Genomic DNA, 23,779 nt, shown 5'->3' on the forward strand with positions numbered 1-23,779 from the left:
ACTTGTTCTGTCTTTTAAACTCCAGTGTATACACATCAATTCAACTCCCTCACAATAGCTTTGTGAGGTAGGTTGGTAGGTAAATAACAAATATCATCTTCATTCTGCAAATGAAGAAATTGAGGCACTGAAAGGTTCATGATTTGCTCAAGGTATTCAACTAATCTATAATGAAATTACAAACAGTATTAAATTATCTCTGCTGCTGGCCTATTGCTCTCTGACCACACTTCACAATAAAAAGGCTGTGTGTGTGTATACTCAAATGAGCACTATATGTTCTTCAACTGAGAGTAAATCTATCCATTGATAATTATTTTAAATGGGATCTAACCTCAAAGATCATAAAAACTCAAAGATAAAAAAAAAATCAGATAATTAGGATGATGCACTATTCCTTTCAGTACCTGCATAGAACTGTGTCTTTAAGAAATTTACATGCTAACACTCATTAAAGAGGAAAATTAAATTTTTAAATTTATGACTCAGGAGGCCGGCCCGTGGCTCACTCGGTAGAGTGCGGTGCTGATAACACCAAGGCCACGGGTTCGGATCCTATATAGGGATGGCCGGTTTGCTCACTGGCTGAGCGTGGTGCTGACAACACCAAGCCAAGGGTTGAGATCCCCTTACCGGTCATCTTTTTAAAAAAAAAAAAAAAAATTTATGACTCAGGGAAAGATTAACAAAAGAAACATATAATCATATAGTTAAGGTGACCATATAATTCATCATCAAACTAGGATATTTGAGAGTGAAAGTGAGCACTAGTAATGATTACACATGATAATAGGTGTTAAACTGAGACTGTCCTGGGTAAGCAAGTTCAAGTATGGTTACATAAGGTAGCATGGATTCTATAAGAGTTGCAAATATTTCAGGGACATAAAAAACTCTCTGCAATCATGTTACACTGAACCATGTTCACTCTGCAATCAAACTCTCGTGCTTTAAATATAATACCTAAATTTGGCTTAAACACAAAGGTTAAAACAATCAATTTAAAATAATAACTCTGTTTAACCAACAAGTTATTATCACACATTTCCATTCTAATATTGTTTGCTGTTTTTCTATAAACTACAGTTTAAGTGTTAGTAATAACAATAAACACAAACGGGGGGGGGGGGAAGAAGATATAACAACCACAATTATTTGAAGTTGATACAACAAACAAACAGAAAGGACATTGTTGGGGGGGAGGGGGGGAGGGAGAAGGGAGGGAGGTTTTGGTGATGGGGAGCATTAATCAGCTATAATGTATATCGACAAAATAAAATTAAAAAAATAAATAAATAAAAAATAACAATAAATGGACTCACTTTTTACCTTTGAACAACCAGATTTTTTTTTCCAAAAAACATAGACAGGTACCTCTATATATTAGAGAATTTGTAATGGAATGATCAATACTTAAATCAATACGCTAAATGATAAAGGTGAGCATTTCTCTCCGAAATGAAAATCTTCTAAAAAAAAATACCAAAAGGAGAAAAAAATACAGTTATTACAAAGATGGAAATAATAATACATCACCTGATTACAGTACACATGCTAAAGACACTGATATTATTAGTTAAAGTATAATCTTAATTATACATGCAAAAAACTCCACTGATTTGCACACAGATTTGAAAAAACAGCTTTTTACATTCAGTTAAGTCTGGTAAGTAAGCCTTGTTTTAAGACATGAGTTTTGTGAATATGGATATGATTTGAGATCTCCATTCACTCACATTTCTTTGGGAAATACATGTGGAACATATTTTTTAGAAATGGCAAAAAAATAAATCACAATAGTAAAACTGTATATTATTTAGTATGATGTAAATTATTGTTTAAAGGTCCTTGGGTCCTTTAGGTCTCCTAAAAAAACTAATTTGAAACAAACTGAACTACATGTTCTCAACATACGCTGATCTTTTATCATGAATTAAATCCTTCCACTGTAACTGTACTCCTAAGGCAGACGCTTAGGGAATGATATGTAATAAATCCTATTAGATAATATGATACTCTATCCAATGAACAATAAATTATTACAAAGGTACTTCTAAAAATTCATGGAAAGACTCATATTATTTTTTAATTCTATTTTTCCACGAGCTTTTTGAAGTACCCTGGTATTACTAAGACGTAAGTAATTCTCAGTGCCTTTTCTGTTACCCTAACAATTTTCACTGATGAGGGTACAAAGGAAATATTAGGGCACAAAGATGTTCATATGACTGAACTGATGTGTTGACCTTGGTTAGTTGTTCCACACATTTTTTCAGACTTTAGACATCATCAAACATTCTGCTGCGAGACATTGAGAGATATTGTCCACCAGGCTGATACCTAAAAGGTGAACATAAATAAATGATCTAAGGCATCAAATATAATAAAGGAGGAGAGAAAAACATGAGCACATTAAAGGGAAGTGGCTACATAATTTGTATGCATTGAAAGATCTATTCAGTAGCTGAATACAGAAACTTACTTTCCAAAATAACTTATTTATAAATCAACCAGCAACTGTTTTAGAGCCTAGAATACGTATATGACAGAGCAAGGGATGTAAAAAGAAAGGGGGGGGATGTAAGTCACATCCAGGACATTAATCAATTTAATAACCACTTGATTATTGGACATAAATAGAATATTCTAGGTTTTTTGCTATCTATAGGTAATACTACAATAAACATCTTCATGCATATATTTTGCTTTTGTTTATTTCCTCATAGCATAGTAGCCAAAAGCACAGATTCTGCAGCCTGTCTTGCCATTTACAAGCTGTTTGAATCTAGGGAAGTTACTGACCCTCTCTGGATTTAAATCCAATTAGATCTGCAACCATAAAATACAATATTGTTTTTAAAGTGCTTAAAATAGTTTCTAACACCCAGACATAGTTACACAGCTGTTGCTAAATATAACAAATTTCATAAAAGGGATTTATATGTAGGTATATAAATATTGTTATGTTTCTTTGCTATATATTTCAATTCTTCTTTCTTATTTATAATACCATTAATATTGTATGAAGATACCAATTCCAATAACTACTACTGGATGCTATAATTTTTAAAATATAAAAGGATTAGAAGGTATAAAGAAGTATAGAAGCTACTTAATACGTTTTTAGTAGAAGTAAACATAAACATTTTCCTTATGTTTATTTATCACTTGCTTTCAACATTGCCAAACCAAATGTTATTAAAATTTCAGAGGAATGCTAGAGCCAAAATGACACAGCCAGAACTTACCTTCCTGAAGCAGATTCAAGAGGATCATCAGTGAACGTTTCTGCATTAAAATCCAAAGGTTCTGCATCTTGGAGAAGTTCTATTCGGTCCCTTTCAGTCCTATTATTAGCTCTGGTATATTTGGTTGCTGCTGCAAAGGGAGAAAAAAAAATGTCTATTTTCCTATTGTCTTTTAACTTATGGGTCATAGTCTATGGACTCACAGAAAGAAAAATCAAGATTACAAAGGATCTGAATTTTGACTGAAGACAAATAACATGAGAAAAGATAATTACATGGATTCTTAAAAATCAAATTAAAATTTTAAACACTATAATCAAAAATAACAAGGAAAATTTCTCTAGCTTTGTAGCTAGTTTAATCTTAGAAGCAGATACAGGGCAAAGACTTAATTGATATAAATCAGAATTTATACTTAACTAAGGTAAACAGTGAAACTATTCATTATCAAATCAAGCTTCAGTTGGCTTCACAGTAAATCTCATTTCTTGGCTAAGACTTGACTTTATAGTGTAATCAACTTAAGCTCTTCAAGACAGGCCTGAGTCTTTTTCCCATGAGGCAAGAGTAAGTGTACCACTGGCCAATAAAAATAAAATGCAAGCCCCATATTTAATGTAAAATTTTCTACTAGCTACATTAAAAAGTAAAAAAAAAAAAAGTGAAGTTAATTTTAATATACTTAATTTAATACAATGTATCCAAAATATCATTTCAACATGGGTACCAGCCACATTGCAATTATCATCTGGTAAGCACAGATTTAGAAAACTAACTCTCCCTTCTCTTCGTGATTTCTTCATAATCAACCTAATTTCTCACAATGGCATTTCGAACATCCAAGTACCTTTAAAACAACTTTATAAATTAGTTCTTTTTGAAAACTTAAGGCGAGCCAATTCTATCATATTTTACATTTTTGTGATCTTGAACTCTGCCCTAAAATGCAAGTCTGCATCTTTTCTCTCGTTCATTCAGCAAATAGCAGTTGCTCATCACATGCCAGGTTCTAACTCTTCATCCAATGGTTTTGTGCCTCCTCTTAGCTTAACCATTTTACCATATTCCCAGATCTTTCCATTCTGTAAACTTCCACTCTATGGTAAGCAAGCATTCAAATCCCTTTAAGGAATCTTCCCTCTGTTTCCTAGCTTTAACTAAAATTTTAGCCCTCTTCTATTTATTCTACCCTAAATATCACTCAAATAAATTCTTTTCTCTTCATCTCCAGGATCACTGCCTTATTTTAGGCCTTCATCATTTCCTGATTGCATTACTAAAACAGACTCTAAAATGGTTTCTATGCCTCACTTCCCTAAATATCATGCTTTATACTTCACCTTTCTAAACCAAAAATCTTATCATACTTCTTCCCAGATTGAAATCTTACCTTTATTAGGATAAAATCCAAACTTTTGAGCATGACAATATCTATTACCTAACTATCCTCTGTGTCCTCCCTTCATGCTTGGGCTCTAGTCACAGAAAAGCATATATTTCCCCAAAGTTTCTCTCATATCAGGATGTCCTGCACTTACTCTTCCTTCTTATTAACAACACCCTTCATCTGGCTAAGTACTATTCATTCCTAAATACTCATCGAAATACATCTTTATTATAGAAATATTTCCTGATTATAGAAACTTTTCCCAAGACCTGCAAACTGAGTCCCTTCAGCATCAGGTTTGCATCCTTCTATCATATCTCTCATGACGTCTTCAATATTATTAAACAGCCCCTCATTAATATATTTCTAAAATTTCTACTTAGTTATTTTGTATAGTTTACATATCTCTGGTGAGCTCCCCCTTCCTTCCATCTGTTCATGCACATTATCTAAGCTTTCCATTAGATCTTTTAACATACTACTTGGTTATTTTAAAATCACTGTACTGTTTGATAATTCCAACATTTGAGCAATCTTTAGGTCTGGTATGTTGACTATTTTACATTTTAAAGATGACTCATATTTTCTTGCTTTTTTGTGTATATCATAATTTTTAATTAGACATTGTGTGTATAAGAAAGTAGACATTGTGTGTATAAGAAAGTAGAGATAGAGATAAATGATAGCTATGCCCAAAATGGGCACACCTCTTCTATTAGATCATCAGTGTTGAGGGACTGAATCAATCTAATCCGCAGTTGATCTGGGTTTGGATTTTGTTGTTACTTCAGTTCCCTTAAGTATCCCCAGGCTTCACATCTCTCCAGTGATGGACTGCCATTACCTATGCGTAGCAGAGCCTCAAGTGTCAGATGGTTTCTCTCAGTATTCTTTTTCCACCTTCAGATTTCTGTAGTCTCTACATGCCTATGCCACAGAGGGAATCCTTTTCCCTTTTTTTCTCCTCCTCCAACAGTAGACTACTGTTGCTTGATATTCAGTGCAAAACTTATAGTTGGGTCAGAGGATGTGCTCAGTTTTCCTGCTCCATCCTCAGTCTTATGCAGGACCCTGTGCACTGAAGCCACAGTGGTGGGGCTCTCTCAGCATTTTTACATCTCTCCTAAAAACAAACGAACTACTTTCTACTCAATGAAAGGTCCTTGGCAAAAATAGGTTTCTTGGCACCTCCCCAGAGGCAAATGACTTCTGCCTCATGTCAATAGAGGGTCAGTAATATGGGGAGGTTTCCTCACCCACCCCAGTGTCAGATGGCTTCTGCCTGGTGTCACTCCCTCATTAAATTACGAGCATCCTGAAGATAAAACATTTATCTCCTTTGTATTACTGTATATTGGAGAAGAGCCTGACATTCGTATATGGTTCAGTCAGTAAATTATTATAAAATGACTGAATAACCTACATCTACTAATATAAAAGTAAAAACATCAGAGTAAAATAGAAATAAGCATCGAACATGCTTAAGGTAAGTGTTTTTATTATTTAGGTTAGTATACTTACAACTATGTATGTATTTGATGCCCCAGTTTCTCCTTCCCCTACCAGAATGCATATTTGAGTTTCTCTTTCTTTCTATATAGTGAGGAATGTGAGAAAGACAAGTCACTGCTGATACATTTTTACAATTCTGCAAAGGAATTTCTGGAGAGGTAACCTAACTTTCAGTCTCTATGCAAACTAGCATAAGAAAAAAGTTTCTAAGCAAAGTAGAAAATAAACTACTTACACCGGTTGGTATTAATATCTGAGAAGTCTGACTCTTTTGGGTCAGTATGAACGTTTCTGTTCCTAGTGGAATCTTCTCTATTGTGTCCATAACGTTCTTTCCATTCCTAGGAAAGAAACACCAATGAATATATAACAAAAGAACAGAAAATAATTAATCAGTGTCAGTAGACTATATATGCAGAGTAATATAATTTAATTCTTTTTCATCAGAAATTCATTAGTAAGCAGTACAATTAACATAGTGCCTTTAAAAGTCACAGGTCAATGTTTCAAAGTTTTTATCTTTACATGATTTAAAATCACAGTCTATAAACTTTTTTACAAATAAAGACACATCGATATTTTTGCTAGTTATGATTATGTTATTCTTCCATCTAAAATGTCAAAACAATAATACAACTACAGCAAGTTTACCTCGACCATGTAAAAGTTATGAGAATGCATGATAATTAGTAAGATGTTAAAAATGTTTTCTTTCATTCAAACTAAAAATATTAAAGAAGTGAAAAGTCATTTTCAATAGCTTAAATAAAGTTGTATACAAATTGTGACTCACATGGTATTGTGAGTTCCCCTAAATTCAGTAAAACCATGTTAGCTGGGATTCTACCCATTAAATTTTTAGAACTGAAAGGAACATTAGAGGTCACCTAATTCAACCTTCCATGCAGTGCAGGGTCTCATTCTAAAATATCCCTACCAGATGCTTTTTGGCTCTCTGACTAGATGACATGAAATTTTCTATGTCTGAGCAGTTTATAGCAATCTTGGTAAACTGTGGAAGTTAGAAATTCTCACAGAGAGGTGAAATCTATCTCCAATAACTTCTACTCTTTTTGTTCTAGTTATGCCTTCTGAAATAAAGAACAAGTCTCCCTTTTACATGATATATACTAAAGTATATGAAGACAACTATCAGGTCTCCTGTTAGGCTTCATTTCTCCAGGATAGATACACCCAGGTGTTAAAAATTTGTGGTAACTGTGACTAGATTTTTCTCAGTTTTTGCCTTTTCAATCTCTAGGAAAAGGTTAGTTTGCCTCAGCAAATGGAGGACTGAAGAAAAGTTAAGGAGAATTAAAATTACTGTCATGCTACAAAAGAAGTTCAACAATTTTAAAGCAATCATACATTTATTCATTCATTCAACAAATATTTACTGAGCATCTACCTTAGGCAAGAAACTGCTTGATTTTGGACATTTATTAACCAATGACTTTTTAGAACAGGTTTGACAGAACACCTAGCATGTATATCTGAAAGTACTAAAATTCCTCTTCTTTAAAAAAATATAAATAAATATATATATTTATTACATATATATATATATATATATATATTCCATGTGATTTCTCACTGTTTTTCTGTCTTTAGATAATTATCCCAAATCAGTAACATTCTTATGATATTTCACGTTAATCTTTAGGTTACATCAATTTAATAAATAGTGAACTTACTCTTCTTCGATTTTCACCTTCTTCTTGCCTTTGCCTTTTTCTCTTCTCTAGAGATAGAAAAATGGTCTCAACTTTGATATAACATGGTTTAATTAGACACAGAGTAACTGAAGTAAACATATCAGGCTATGACTAATATTTCCTTTAAATTACTGCAAAATCAAATGTAATAGGTTATTGTTGCAAAGGACCTACAAGTTCACCTCACCCCACAGAGAATATCTTCTCTATTTTTGTTGGAGATAGCCCTGTAGTCTCTGTCTAAATAGCTTTAGTGAAGGAAAAAGTCCTTCCTCATGATGATCGGAAATTTGCTTCTCTGTAACTTCTATTCTCTTTCAGTCCTATCTTCTAAATTAAGTTCATACTTTTCTTTCTGTACAACAGTCTTTTACCTTGTTACTCTCTTCTGGTTATAATATACTCAGTGTTTTTTTCCTCCATAGGATATGCTCTACAGTCTCATAATTCTGTCTGTCTTTCTCTAAATATCTTCTAATTTACCAATCTTACCAATAAATCTTGAAAATCTTAGCCAGGACTAGATGTGATAGGCCAGATTTGGTCTAATTAATACAAAAAGCAGTAGAAGACCAACACTACATCAACTAGACACCACCTTCCTATGAGAGCATGTGAAGTCTTATTTTGGAGCCATAATAAATGTTGGCTTACATTCAACTAACCACATAAAAGCCCCAGACCCAGGTAGGGAGAATGTCTAGAACCAATGTCCTAAAAGTCAAGTTTTCTCCCCACCCTACCATCACTCGAACATCAGTAAATTTATTTAATATATTTGGTTTTGTGATTAGATTCTAGGAGAGTGCCATGTATTCTAATAGGCTATTAATGATCATCACATTCTAAAAAAATAGCCTTGGCTTGAATGATTTCCCATCTAGTATCAAACTGATAATTCTTTAAATTAATGAGTTTTACAGCTGTTTAGAAATTGGCAAATATGTTTCAAGACAAACATGAAAATAACACCAAGACCATAAAGGGTATTATTTAGCTGCAAACATACTAATAACTGCAGAATTTCTCAGACAGATGAAACAACTTTTCATGTTTTCAAATTATTTTTTGCTAAGAAGGCTGTATGTAGATTTGTATCCAAAAAAACTGCATTTAATTTATACTTTCTTTAGACTAAAATTTACTTACAAATTATATAAACATTAATTTTGTATTTTGAGTCTTAGCACTTAGCATTTCCCTTCACTTATTTTAAAAGACAAATCTTACCTCGTCTGACTAATTCTTTTCCTTCATCAACTAAGTCTGATGTCATATCATTATCTCCCATGAACTGCTGGAAACCAAGAAGATTCAGACAGCGGGTTCCCAAACTAACAAAAGTAGATGTTTAAAAAGACAAGCATTATTTCACATGGCAAATATTTAGATAAACTGTTTTTCAGCACTGTCACCCGCAAAGAAGCCTATGCTTCATTACTGCAAGTTACATAGAGTTACATCTGTTGTTCTTCAAGAAGTACTTATCTCCCTTTCTAAGAAGCTTATGTCCAGTACTTCACTGACTAGGGTATGCATTCTACCCAGATTTCTTACGGAAGTAAATTAAGCCAAGTCATTAGCATGGCTTCAGAAAACAATTTTATCAGGATACTAACAATGACTACAAGGGCAAATTATTCTTTTCTTATATTCATCTTCACATCCTCGTGGGAATACTGTACTCCAGGATGAGAAGCCCTGAACTAGGTCACTGTCTCTGGGAAGGTTTTATCTTTGTCTAAAGTGTCAAGAAACAATCTTATGCTGTCTAGGCAATAAAGTCTGAATATTAGCTCTGGGTATGGCTGTGTTGCTAATAATATGGAAATTAGACTAATTATGGCAGCATTTCAAATGAAAATGGACCTATAAATCAAGCTACCATTGAAATATCAGTAAGGCATTGCTTCATATATTTCTATAATAAAATATCTATTTTGTGAAATAATTTGAAAATTCAGTACAATCTCTTCTCCTTAAAGATAAAATGGCATTCACAGTTTATCCTGATTAACTCTAGAAAAACACCTTCAGTGATCATTTCTAACAATTTTCCTATAACCATAATGATTGCTTATACTTAAGATTTTGTAGTTGACAAAGCACTATCCTACTATATATCACTTGATCCATATATAGCCATCTAATAAGGTAGGAAGAAATGCTAATCTTGACAACAAAACTACTGACATGAAAAGATATCATCTATATATCACAAGTTCTTAACGTTCCATTAGTAGTTTTACAAACTTTTTAAATGAATAAGTATATAATCAAAACTAAGTTTTGGACATACAAAGTATGATTAGTCTCTTCCTTTAATATATCATTTTTACAGTGTAAATATATTATTGTCTTTTCTACCTTAAAGAAAACACTCAAAATATTAGATTTGCTATCATCTCATATTAATAGTATTAGGTTATAATCTTTTAACTGTTTTACTTATGAGAGGGTAAAATATAAATTTTTAAAAAATTCAACAGAGAATTTATTTTAAACAATATCTGTTTACTCATAACCATAATATTAGTACTTATTATTTGTAATAACTATATATTGGTATTGTAAGATTTAAGTAAAATGTGGGCACTATTTTTTCATTAGAAAAGCAAACTGATTAACATTAATGAAGTGTTTTTGGAAAAGTAGTATTTTTGGTGTGTCATGGAACACTTAAGCAGTGAAAGAGGGCAGACAAAGAGAGTACAGGATGAGGACACCTGACGTGTGAAAGTAGGGAATATAGGGTGCTAGAAGCCAAGCACACCTGTCCTGTAACTTCTTTTGAATCCTAACCCTGCCAAGATTCTACCTTTCTTTCTAATCCCATAAAAAGAGCAGCCCAGGTACTTTCAAGAACTAGGGGAAATTTTCTCCTGCAGTCCTACATGTACTGCTTGAATTACACAGTTGCTCCTCACCTAACCCTTTGTGCTGGCCATGGTCTGAAGCATCTAGAAACCCAGCAATAATTATGGGAAAGGCCTAAGACTAATTTATATTACTGAAAAGAAGCTGGGCATGAGGGTGTTTGGCAAGGTACACTGGCAGACAGTATCAAAGGCCAAGAATTAGAGTTAACATTCTGTAACTAATCCTATCATTTTCTAGCCTAATTATTTGTAATAGAATAACTCTACCTCTCTTTTCTTTCAAATATCTTTAGAGGAAGAACCAAGCCTGATCACTAAAGCAATACCTTCAAACTACCCTCAGCTTCCCAAAAGCCGTAATAAAACAAACAACAACTAAAACCCAACCACTAAATATTTAAAAGAGCTTTAAGGAGAAAAGATATCCAAATTCAAGTAAGAGTATGAGAAAAAATAATGTTAAGTTCCCTACCTAAAATAAGTAGCAATGCAGAGAATTACCACCAACATAGGGTAATATATATAGAATCCATCTGCAATAAAGGATAAAACTTTCATGGAACCCATAATCTGAAGAGCAAGAAAAAAGTTAAATCAGCATAGTTCTGTATTTCATTTCTTTCCCTCATTAAAAAATTTGCCTGTAACCAGTTATATCAATAAATTTAAACTTTTCAAAAAGTAGAAACAAAGCACCAAATAAACTAATTTTTTTAAAATTTGTCTTTTATTAAGGTTTCTCCTAAGAAAAATTAATATTTTATAAATATTACTCAAAATTGTCATACATATTAAGACCATAATATATGTTAATATTATTATAGGTCAGGACTTTTGATACTGCTCAACTAGACAATCTATAGGAACCAAAAAACATTTTTTTTATAATAAAAGATGCAAAATCACTTTCATCCAGTCATTAGTAATTATATATACAACCTTTAAGAGAAAGTTTTGGTTATTTTAAAAAGGTCCAATAATGCTATAAAACTTTTCTGCTAGCATTAAAAGAAATTTAACAAAAAATAACATTTCATATAGATAATGAATCTAAAGAACTCTGTTTTCTGACTATACTTACAGATGTATATGCAGTTGGTTGAGTATTCTGGTGAGAGATGGATGAATCCATATGGGTCAAACCCAAGAAATTAAGACATAAGGGAGGGGTCAAACGGCAAAATAACCTTCAGTAAACATTGAAAAAAAACAAATTATATAAAAAACAAATTATATAAAAAACAAAGCAGCAAAATACATTTTATATTGTACTAAAATGTATTAAGAACATTTCAGATCATTGTAGCTTTGTTTTACCTATTCATATGATATGTATTTTGAATTCTTAATGTGAACTGGGAAACATTCTAAAAACCCTATGAATCACATCCCTCTTAAAAATATCAACACCTACATGGCAAAACTACAGCCTCAGGCTGCCTGCGTTGGTGGTGGTTGCCACTGCTTTATACCCATCATTTGTGGAGTGCCTTTGCATGCATCTCCTTCAACTCTGCCATCTGTGTGGTCCATCTCATAACATGACAAGGACAGTAACATCCTCAAGGTGAACTGTACTCAGTACATAAAAGATCTGAAGTTGTTTATCATTCTGGCAAGTACAGGTATAAAGAATTGTTCAGTTTTGTCCGGATAAAAAGATCATTTTACAAAACTAAAGAGTTGGAGAATTGAGGGTGTGGAAAATAGGGGTATGTAAAAAAAAAGGTAATATGAGGGAGTTCTTTTGTGGTGATAGAATAGTTCTGTATCTTGATTGTGGCGGTAGTTACAGCAATCTACACACACACGTGCCATGCACATGCACAAATGAATGAAAGATGGTGAGAACTAAATAAGCTCTGTAGTATAATTAACAGTAATGTTCCAATGTAAATTTCCTAGTTTTGATATTGTATAACAGCTTTAGAAGATGTCACTATGGGAGAAGCTTGGTGAAGTTTACATAGGACTCTCTGTACTATGTTTGCAACTTCCAGTGAGTCCATAATTATTTGGGAAATAAAAGCCTTAAAGATGTTTCAGATATCAATTCCTCTCTGAACTTCCTTAAGTCTAGCCTTTCTAAATATGTAATATCACTGATTTAACAATAAGGACAAATAATAGACTGTGCAACCTAGCCCTAGCTAGAGCCATCTCTCTAAACTATCTCTAAATTTCTTAGGAAAAATTGTTCTTAATAGTTTTCTTACTCCTTCTCAATTCAGTTCAAGGCCACTGAAACTCAGAACACTAGGTATGACCTAGTCTCTAAACTCTCAATTGTTCCTACCATTTACTAATCTATTTAATGAGTCTCTACTTGGTAAATCCAAGTTCACTATGTCTTTCTTCTCCCACCTAACCTAGCATACCTATTTTAACTTTAAACCTCAAGAAGGATTTAGCTGGCAATCAAGAAACATCTCTTTAATATTTTAACCTAATCAATTAGCTCATAGGAATACAGGTGTTAGTGGAACAGCCATAGGCAACAAGAAATAAAAGAGAGATTCATAAGAAAACATGTAACAGAGACATTTCTACTATTTCTGAACACAATCCTACTTACATGCCACTGAAAAGAAGGCTGTATGCATCAGTCTGGTGATGTGACGCCAAGTAATAATAGTTAAATACACGAATCCTGAACACAGTAGAATAAACACAGATACTCAGGAAGAAAATGGAAAGGAAGCAAGCAATCTGGAAAAAATAAAAACATAACAGTTTGTGTAAGAATAACAGACTTTAAACTAGCACTTCATAAACTACCCACAAGCATTATTCTTCATTCCAGTTAATATTTATAGATGTTCTAAAATTTAAGTATGAGGGTACTTCAAAAAGTTCATGGAAAGATGGAACTAAAGATCATATGAATCTTTCCATGAACTTTTTGAAGACCCCTCATACAGTAATAGAGATTTTTAAAATCAGCTAAGAAAATGAAATATGAAAACAACTTACATTTCAACCAGTTCAACATGCTAGATCAAATTTCAAATCTACCTCCTAAAGTGAACCTGTTCTCCCATTCCCTTGGTAACTTTTCACATAAACACTATAAGTTATATAGCTTCACTAGCATAAAGAGAATCAAAGTATCCTAAAAAAAAAATTTGCACTGCCTTGCACCTTTTCACCTTTCTCAAATACAGCTCTTAGTTTTTATACTCTGGGTAAATTGATAAAGCTCACTTTTGGAAGTTTGTATAATAACACTGTGGGAAACTTCACTGATTTAATTATTACTGGAAGAAATACATGGAGAAAAGATACAACAGTTAAGGATTATACTATAAATAGACAGATATTTGTGACATACATAAAATACACTGACCTCAATATAAATATAATTGTATGTTTTTTCTGCCAACTGTATGAAGACTGCAAAGAGGGATAAGACAGGAGTAGTGCTAAAGAATGTGCACTCTGACCACACAACAATCACAGAAAAGATAGACAGAACCACAGCAAGTATCCTGTAAAAACAAGGTCGCAAAAGACATTCCCAGTACCATTCTGGAAGACAAAAGAAAAAATGATTAGAAAAACTATAAAGGAATAACAAGGAATATAGTTTCAAAATATTTCTTAACAAAATACTTAATTACAAAAAGAAAAATAGCAATTTTACAGTGGAGAAATCAAGTAGACACCACCCTAAGCAAATGAGCACCAGTAATGGGACAGACATCATGTGCCTCCTGCAATAATGTACTGAGAAGAACACATCACTGCTGTGGTATTCTTCAAAAAAATGCAGAACCTGCATCACTGCCTTGTACTCTCTAGAAACAGCTATGTCATGAAACACAAAGACTGAGAAACTGTTCCAGATTAAAGGACACTAAGGAGACATGACAACTGAATGCAATGTATGACATAGGATTTTTTTTTACAAAGAAAACTATTGGGATAATTAGCAAAATCTGAATAAGGTCTGTAAATAATAGTACAGTATCTATATTAATTTCCTGATTTGCATAACTGTACTTGGTTATGTACAGTTTATTTTTATTTTTAGAAAATATGCACTGAAACATTTAGGGGCAAAGAGGCATCATGTCTGGATACAACTTTGAAAGAGTAAGAAAAAACATATAGATAAAGCAAATGAAGGCCGGCCCGTGGCTCACTCGGGAGAGTGGTGCTGATAAAGCAAATGAAAAGGTAAAATGTTAACATTTGGAGAAACCTGGTGAAGAGTATATGGGAATACTTTGTATTATTCTGGTTTTATCTGTATTTGGGTAAAAATAAAAGTTGAAAAAAAAAAAAGAAAACTCAAGAAATTGAAATGGCTATATTTTTACTTCATTCATTAAGGAGTTGAGCTCCTGGTTCACTGTAAGTCTTTTCAACCCTACTGTTAGCATAATTCTTGATTTCAATATCCACATACGTGATCCTCATTTCAATTCCCTGGTCTCTCATTTCCTTGACCTCTTCGCCAATAATCTTGTCCTCCACTCTACCTCTATTATTCATTCATCAGCCCTAAATCTTTTATTGTCAGTTACTCCAACCCCTCCATATATGTCTCCAAGCAATACCTTCATCTGGTATTCCAACTCCACTCACTGACTCTACCTGAACCAACAATCCATTTATTCTACCATCTTTTCATTGTTACATAACACCCTGATGTCCTTATTTCCTTCCTTATCCAGCTCAGATTCTATAGTCTTTGAGAATAGTTCCTCTCTGTTATCCCAATTCCTCTGCCCCTCTTGCTTCACTGTACAACTTGCTTAGCTAAACCACACCCTGGTTAGATTCAACTCTCTGGCTACTATGAACCTGCAACCATGTAGCTGCACCTAGCTGCAGGAGAAAGACACACAACTTTGCTGACTGGTCTCAATTTAAATCCTCAATCACTGGCTCCAGATGGGCCCTTAGCACTGCCTGGCTAGCCTACTATAATTCCCCAATCTTCTCCCATGACCACTCTCTTAGGCAACTATTTCATACCTTCTCTTCCTTCCTCAAATCTCCAAAATCTCCTCCCCTATACTTACTCTCAGCATTTCACTGGGAAAATAGAAGTGATCATAAGAGAACTTCCCTAAGTTTCTACCACTAAGTCTTTTCACCTACTTAAATACATCTGTGCCTTACTCCCTAGTCTAAGGCCATTCTCTTCATTGTTCACTATTCCCCATCTCATCTCTACTACTCACGAACAATGTCTCAGAAATTCTCTACTGTCTCATCAAATTTCCTCTCTCTGATATCACTCCCAAATTACATGCTATAATTTCTCTTGACCACTCCTCTGCCCCAATCCCCTGTCGGCCACTACCCTTTTTTCTGTTCCCTTTTATAAGGAAAGCATTTTGAGAGTTTTCTACTCTCACTCTCTCCTATTTGCTCATCTTATTTCTTTTAAAGTCCAATCGGGCTTTTTTACTCTCCCTCCATCTCACCTCTCTAAAATCCGATGTTCAAGTGTTAGTATTTATGATACCTTTTCTAGTCTTTTTTGCTGGTTCTCCCATTTCAGTCTAATCACTAAATTCTGGAATGCCTCAGGTTTGGTCCTCAGACTTTCTTCTCTATCTCAATCACTTCTTTACAGATTTTTTTTTTTCTTTGGCGGCTGGCTGGTCTGGGGATACAAACCCTTGACCTTAGTGTTATAACACTGTGCTCTAATCAACTGAGCTAACCGGCCAGTCTTCTTCACTGATTTTATCCTGACCCATGACTTGGTATATATTGACGGTACCCTAATCTATGTTTGCAACCCAAACTTCTCCTCTGAATACCAATTTCTATAATCAACTACCTACCCAACATCCTTATTTATACTTTCCCATGTTCATTGTCTATTTTTCTCACTCCACAAGGGCAAAAATTTGTGTCTTTTTAATTGAAAGCACACAACATTACATAGCATTTATGTGCTCAAATATTTGTTGAATGAATGAAAACACGTATCATATTATTCCTTCATTTAATTAGAAAGGATTGTCATTGGAAAAGTTTTCTGAGATATCTCTTATGACCATTTGGCCAGTAAGTCTTCATACTCAAGACCAAACATGCAAAACAGAATCAAGTGAATAAATTTCACTTTTTGTTTGTTTGAATAAATAAGGTAAATAGAAGTTTTAATAATGTGACACTTTGGTACTTGCATTGTTTCTTCACATCTAATTTGATAACATTTGAGTGGAGTGTCATAACTATCATAATGGAGAAAAACTAGGACTACAGAGTATAGGTTTCATAAATAAGACTAAGGAATGTAAGCAACCAAAGAGGACTTCTTAAGGGAATATTCTCATGGTGTGTCAAGCTGAGCTTGTGATATAAAATTGTTTGAAATTCTAATTATTTTAAGTATATATTATGTATCATACAAAATATGCTTGATGTATTACATATACTTTTGCACAGAATTTTGATTATTTGTGAAGTAATAGTGAAAATTGATGGAGTATATGCTATATGACAAGTAAAATAGTTATTTGGGGGGGAAGTTTATCACATTTATAATGTTACCATATGGTATAATCAAATTATATAAATAAAACTCAGCTCTGCATTAGTGAAAATATATACTTTTTTCCTGAGTAAAAATTATTATTTAAACTCTGAAATTTCTATCAAATTACATACCAACTGTAGGATTATAAAAATATTGGGTAAATCGATTTTCTGGCTCTGGCGATTGAAAGGTATGAACAAACTGATGGGTAGCACTAGTTTCATTTTTTGCTACATCTTCTAGATAAAATGCTTGTTCCAAAAGAATCTGCCATTGTACTTGAGTTCGACGGTGCCTTTGAACTGAATAAATCACCTAAAAAAGAGAATGGGAGTAGACCTGTCAGTGTTCTGATCTAATGGTATAGTTTGACTGCTCACTAGGAAACATGTTTTGGTTGTCACAACAATGGGAAAGTGCTAGTGGCGATTATTCGGTGGCACCAAGGATGTTAACGTTCTAAAATGATGTAATGGGTTTATATAATGTAACAGTTAATGCTCAGTGAATAATTCTCCCACCCCAAATGCCAATAGTAGCCATGTCAAGAAACACAAAGTTAAAACATGTCAAAGAATAATGATAAAAACAGGATCTATGGAAGTTTTAGATGCACATTCACTCAAAATCCCTTTTTTAGGGGCAGTAATTATAAATCTAACTAAAATCATAAGTAAGTAAAATAGCTATAATTAATAATTAAAGTTACCTGTTTATGCAGTTTTACCAGACTTTTTTCACTTGGGTAGCTATTATGTTTTTCATCGAAATCTTCATAATCATCCATGTTCCTACCCATTTTTTCCTGATACTCTGTAGGGCACTAAAAGGAACAAGCAAATTTTTAAAAATCTTAATTGCAGGTTCAATTGTCACACCAAACAAAAATATTAATTTTCTTATTTAGGTGTCATGAGGAAGCTAAGCTTCCTAGGTGCATAGAATAAATTAGTTTACATGTAGTTCTACTTCACCTTCCATCTAAAATCCCAAAGTACTTGTGTATCACCCCTTTTATCTTTATAACAGATCTGTAAAATTGAGAGGGATCCGGTGTTAATGAACCTATTTTAAGTGGATATGAGAGATGGGATTAGAAGTCATGTTTTCATAAGCATCTCTAACTGGCCTGGGGGTAAGTCTAGGATTGGACAGTATTACTGTGTTAAACCCTTATGAAATTTAAGAAAAAAAAATCTTAATTGCAAAAACATAAAAATTTTTATCTTTCATTCTTGAGCATTTCTAATTTTCTCAAAAAACAACTTCCTTTACTGGTATCTAAATAGTTAAATTTTTACTTGCTGAAATTTTCTTGAAAATGTTTCAAAAGATGTATTGAGTTTCTTCTCACCTCTATTAATATTAATCTTTTTGCTCAGATATACTAGCTGCGGATGAGTAGAGGCAGGGGAACTTACCTATACGAAGCAACTAATATTTGAGAGAATAATTCCAAATACAACCTGATGAAACTGTCAACTATTTTTTTAGCTAAATAATAAAGAATCATGACGAATCCAAGATACTCAATTTTTGAAAGGTATAGTATAGAGGAAAAAACACATTATTTGGCATACACAGCCATTTATTATCTATATGAACTTGAGCAAGTTAACCTCTCTGAATAGGTCTCAAAAAGTAGCAAATATGAGAGAAATGGTTAGAAAACTGATTCCTATGACTATCATCTTAGACAAAAGGAACACTAGGTAATAATCAGTACCATATATCTAAAATATAGAGGAAAAAAATTTTCAGTGTTTCTGTGGATGCATAAAAAACAATTGGGGAACTCCACAAATAATCATTTTTGGAAGTATAGAATATGCCTAATTCAATACCAATACATCAAAACCTAAAATTTCCTAATATCATTTATATAAAATATATCATAAAATGACCCGTGGCGCACTTGGTAGAGTGCTGCGCTGGGAGCGCGGCGACGCTCCCGCCGCGGGTTCGGATCCTATATAGGACTGACCGGTGCACTCACTGGCTGAGTGCCGGTCATGAAAAAACGACAAAAAAAAAAAATAATAATAAAATAAAATAAAATAAAATAAAATGACATGTAGGAAGCTGATTAAAAGAATATTGAGGCCCTAGTTTTTTTTTTTATAGGAGATATGCCTTTAGTGACCACAAACAATGACATGTTTAAAGGTTTCTCTATCACTGTGTCATGGCAATCTTTACACATTTGTCACCATCACCTCTATCTCCATATTTCAATGGAAAATACTGCCGGTACTTAACAATAAACTTATAATAACAAAATAAAAAATTCTATGTACAAATTACTACTGGCTTATAGTTAATATTTCCATAAAAAAAGAGTTGGAAAGACCTCAGCTATAGGTTGTTTTCATACTTTTCTGATGCTTTTGCTATAATTTATATAAATTTATATTTCAAAAGGAAATAGATGAGTTAATATTATTTAATTACCTTTTTAAGTATTGTATCAACACACTTTCTCAACGGGTGGTTATACTTGATGCTTTCATTCACTTTACGAACCTCCTATAAAAATAGTAAGAGAAATAAAAAGTATTTCTATTTCTACAGATTCAGACATTCCAAATGAGAATGCACTAGGTACTTACTATACATATTCTCACAAGCTTAATTTCAACCCAATTACTTAGCATTACATGAAGTTCCTTTTACTGAATAACAGTTCTTAAGGTGTTGTGTTTACACTAAGGTCAAGGGTTTGGATCTCCATGCTGGCCAGCTGCCCTTCCCACACTCCCCCCCAAAATTTCTTAAGAATACGTAAAAATACAAGGTCACTGAACAGCTATATCCATACCCATACTTTTTATTACTTCCTAGATTTACTCTTTCATTGTTTGATTACTTGGTACACAAAGACAAGTATTACAAAAAGCTTCACAAAGGACCAGACAAACTTTGTGATCCTAAAAGAACAGGACTGTGTTCATTCATCTTCCTCATCAAGATCAATTATCCCATTATCAAAAATACAGTGAAGAAACCTGAGGAAGCAGAAAAGGTTACAAATGTCACAAAATGCCTGCTCCTTTTCTGTAGGAGACTACTCTAGAGCAGTCAAAACCAACTGATTAATTCCACACTTGTTTATTAAGAGCACACTATATGTTTATTAAGAGCACTGTGCTGGGTATAAGGCCCCCATAATCCATCCTGGAAGGTGGGGTAGGAAGACATGGATTGTTGTTCTTTGACTAAAATTACAATCTGGTGATGAGATAATTAAATTAGCAATTTAATAAATATGAAAGTCATAAAAGGGTTAGGAAAAGGAATCTTTAGGACCAGTAGCTCCTACGAAATCACTACATTCTATAACATTCACGAAATAAAAAAAATTTTTAAAAACTTGGAACCACTGTTCTAGGCAGAAAAAACAGCATGTTCACAACCTGGGAAGCAACAGAGAACTCACCAGGATATTAAAAAGAACATTCTGACTGCAGGGTAGAGTAGGGCTTTAAGGGATACAGAACTGGAGGCAGAGAAACCATCTGGCATCTTTTCACACAGAGTTGTAAAAAACTACAAGGTACTTCAAAAAGTTCATAAAAAGATTTGTATTATTTTTTAATTGTATTTTTTCATGAACTTTCTGAAGTACCCTCATATTTGTATTACAAAGAATCACTATCCTTAATATGTGAAGAGCTCTTAAAAATCAACAGAAAAATGGGAATATGGAAAAAATACAATTGGCCAATAAGTGTCTAAAAAGAAATTCAACCTCACTAAAAACAACTAAAAAACAGTTCCAATTTTTAAAAATGAGAACAGTTTTCTTGCAAAATTATAAAAAATTGGTATCACATAATAAGGTAACATTGTGGGGAAACAAGCCCTCCTATACACAGTAAAAAGTGATATGATTTATTTGAAGGGTAATTTAGCAGTATCCACCAAAATTTAGAATATGCATACTCTGAATAATCTGTACCAACAGACACTGCTCCTGTCAAGGAATTTAATGAGGAAAACAGATGTTAATTAAATAGAAATGGTGTGAAAACTACTATAAAAAAAAAAAGTATGAAATGCTCTAAGGGGTATAATCTAGTGTGCGAGACTTTCTGATTTTCTGATGAACTGATTACTTAAAATGAGATAAAACAAAATGAGTAGGAGTCAGCCAACCAAAGAAAGGGGCAGGAATATTTCAGACTGAGGGACAGGGACAGTACATATGAAGGCCTCCATGCAGAAATGAACAAGTTGCTTTAAGGGACTGAAAGAAGTCCAGACTGATTAGGAAAAAGAAGAGTAAAGGCCTGAGCAGCACTTGATCAGGTTTAAGAGGCAAGAACAAAGCACTCCTAGAAGGTCTTTTTTTTCTTAAAGATGACCAGCAGGGGATCCTAACCCTTGACTTGGTGTTGTCAGCACCATGCTCTCCCAACGGAGCCAACTGGCAATCCCCATATAGGGATCCGAATCTGCCGCCCTGGTGCTACCAGCACCACACTCCCCCAAGCGAGCAACGGCCAGCCCTTAGAAGGTCTTAATAATGGTTTATTTTGAGGTTGATGTGTGAGGCCTAACCACTAGAGTGACAAGATCAGACTTTGGTTTTTAAAAGGTCACCTTGAAGCATTATCACATTATAGTTTTCCATTACTAGCTGCCTTAAAGTTTGTTGATGTGTTAGCACAAATTTATTCTACTTTGAATATGAATATTGTACTTTGAATAGTTTATATAAAATATCCTATTTTTTCTTTAAATTATTTAGCCGTATTAAGCAAGTACTGAAACAATTAACTATTAACATTTGTTATATCCATTATAAATCTAAATTTTATTCAAGAGTTCATAATTTTTATAAAGTGTAGAAAGTACTTGAACTATTAGTTTGTTTCCTTCATACAAAATAACACAACTGAGTTATTACCATGTCTAATTAGTTATATTCTAAGCAGACCAGACAACATCCATGAAGGCAGGCTAATAATAGGCAGTTTTCAGTGGAAATAAGTAGCTCTTTCTCCCTCCCCAAAACTATCTAGAAAAAATGACAAAAGGTAAAGGTGACCTTTTAGGCCTAAATTATTTATATTCTTGTTCCACGCTTTCTTCCTACACTCTGTACACCTCAATCAGACTGATCATTATAAACCACATATAGGATCATTTCTCTTCCCTGCTTGCAAAGTATCAATGATTCCTCACTACTTTCAAAATACAGTCTGGACTTTTCAGAATGTCATTCAAGGCCCTGCTATAGCTTTATCTTTCCAACATAAACTTTATTCTTTAATTTATTTTTTATTAGCATATTCATTATTACAAATCATACTTATTCTTTTTTTTTTTTTTTTGTGACCGGTAAGGGGATCGCAACCCTTGGCTTGGTGTCGTCCACACCATGCTGAGCCAGTGAGTGCCCCGGCCATCCCTACATAGGATCCAAACCTGCGGCGGGAGCACCGCTGCGCTCCCAGCACGGCACTCTCCCGAGTGAGCCATGGGGTCGGCCCCATACTTATTCTTTATGCCCCTTACCAGTCTCCCCCTCCCTACTCTAATTACCATAGATTTGTTCTCTCCTTCTGATAGATTAACTGTTCCTCTGTTGGTCTGTTGCCTAAATGATCTGTCCAGTACTGAGATAGGTATGATCAAGTCCTCCCCTATTACTGTAAATCAGATGTTTCTATTACTCTGGAGTGTGCTTTGTGGAGAGGACCTCTCCTTTTTTTTTTTTTTTTTTTTTTTTTTGTTGCTTTTTTGGTCTCTTCTGGTGCCTCTCTTTGTGTCAATGCAGTTGAGAGTCTGGCATGCCATCTGCATGGTGGCTATTACAGCTGCTATACAGACTAGCTGCTTTTGCGGCAGCCATGGCAATTGCAGTGGCTATGGTGGGCTACCCACGTGGAAATGGTGTTTTTGGTGTGCTCTTTACCTTGTTGCAGCTGAGTTCGGCTTCCCCCAGCTCCATACCTCAGGACCCTGGTGCGGCACTGGGCCAAAGATGGCAGCTTGCCTAGTTGCAGCTGGGTTCAGTTTCCCCCAGCTCCATGCCTCATTATAAGATGTTGTTGGAGCAGTTGGGGGAGGGGCCAGGGGACGGGGAATGGGAGGGAAATAGGGAGGAAGAGGAAGAAGGAGGGGGAACATGATCGAGGCCCATGGTAGCCCCCTCATTCTGGCAGGAGAGACCAGAGGGCTTCCAGTGACAGCTTGGTCATTGCTGAGCTGGATGCAATGCCAGGGTGGTGTGGCCGAGGCCCTCACCCCACAACCACCCCAGCTCGGGAGCCCAGGGTGCTTCTTGCAGCAGCTCAGTGGTTGTCTCTGGGCTGGTTGTGGATGTTGGGGATGGGGGAGGCTAGGGCCCTCAGTCCCACACTGCCCTGACTCAGGAGCCCAGGGCACTTCCTGTGGTGGCTTGGTGTTCATTGCTGGGCTGCTTGTGGAATTTGGTGGGGCATGGCTGAGACTCTCAGTCCTCCCCAGTCCCTGGCTTGGGAGCCCAGGGGGCTTCTGGTCCTTCTAGGTTTTATAGGTATTCTTTG

The 23,779-nt window shown here is 34.4% G+C and overlaps 1 protein-coding gene across 3 annotated transcripts in view; it reads right to left on the reverse strand.

The window, feature by feature from the left end:
* Positions 1–1,536: 1,536 nt before the first annotated feature.
* Positions 1,537–23,779, reverse strand: part of LMBRD2 (LMBR1 domain containing 2) — a 38,683-nt gene continuing 16,440 nt past the window's right edge. For all 3 annotated transcript variants that reach the window (XM_063086648.1, XM_063086649.1, XM_063086650.1), the window contains exons 7-18: positions 19,698–19,772; positions 17,956–18,069; positions 17,378–17,561; positions 14,088–14,269; positions 13,317–13,450; positions 11,823–11,928; positions 11,214–11,311; positions 9,093–9,196; positions 7,842–7,888; positions 6,383–6,488; positions 3,249–3,378; positions 1,537–2,340 (exon numbers count right to left, since the gene is read on the reverse strand). In XM_063086648.1, the coding sequence (XP_062942718.1) occupies positions 2,280–2,340; positions 3,249–3,378; positions 6,383–6,488; positions 7,842–7,888; positions 9,093–9,196; positions 11,214–11,311; positions 11,823–11,928; positions 13,317–13,450; positions 14,088–14,269; positions 17,378–17,561; positions 17,956–18,069; positions 19,698–19,772 (1,341 nt within the window). In that variant the 3' untranslated portion in view covers positions 1,537–2,279. The remainder of the gene's footprint in view (positions 2,341–3,248; positions 3,379–6,382; positions 6,489–7,841; positions 7,889–9,092; positions 9,197–11,213; positions 11,312–11,822; positions 11,929–13,316; positions 13,451–14,087; positions 14,270–17,377; positions 17,562–17,955; positions 18,070–19,697; positions 19,773–23,779) is intronic.

The sequence above is a fragment of the Cynocephalus volans genome, chromosome 2 (assembly GCF_027409185.1).
Source record: "Cynocephalus volans isolate mCynVol1 chromosome 2, mCynVol1.pri, whole genome shotgun sequence".
Classification (NCBI taxonomy): Eukaryota; Metazoa; Chordata; class Mammalia; order Dermoptera; family Cynocephalidae; genus Cynocephalus; species Cynocephalus volans.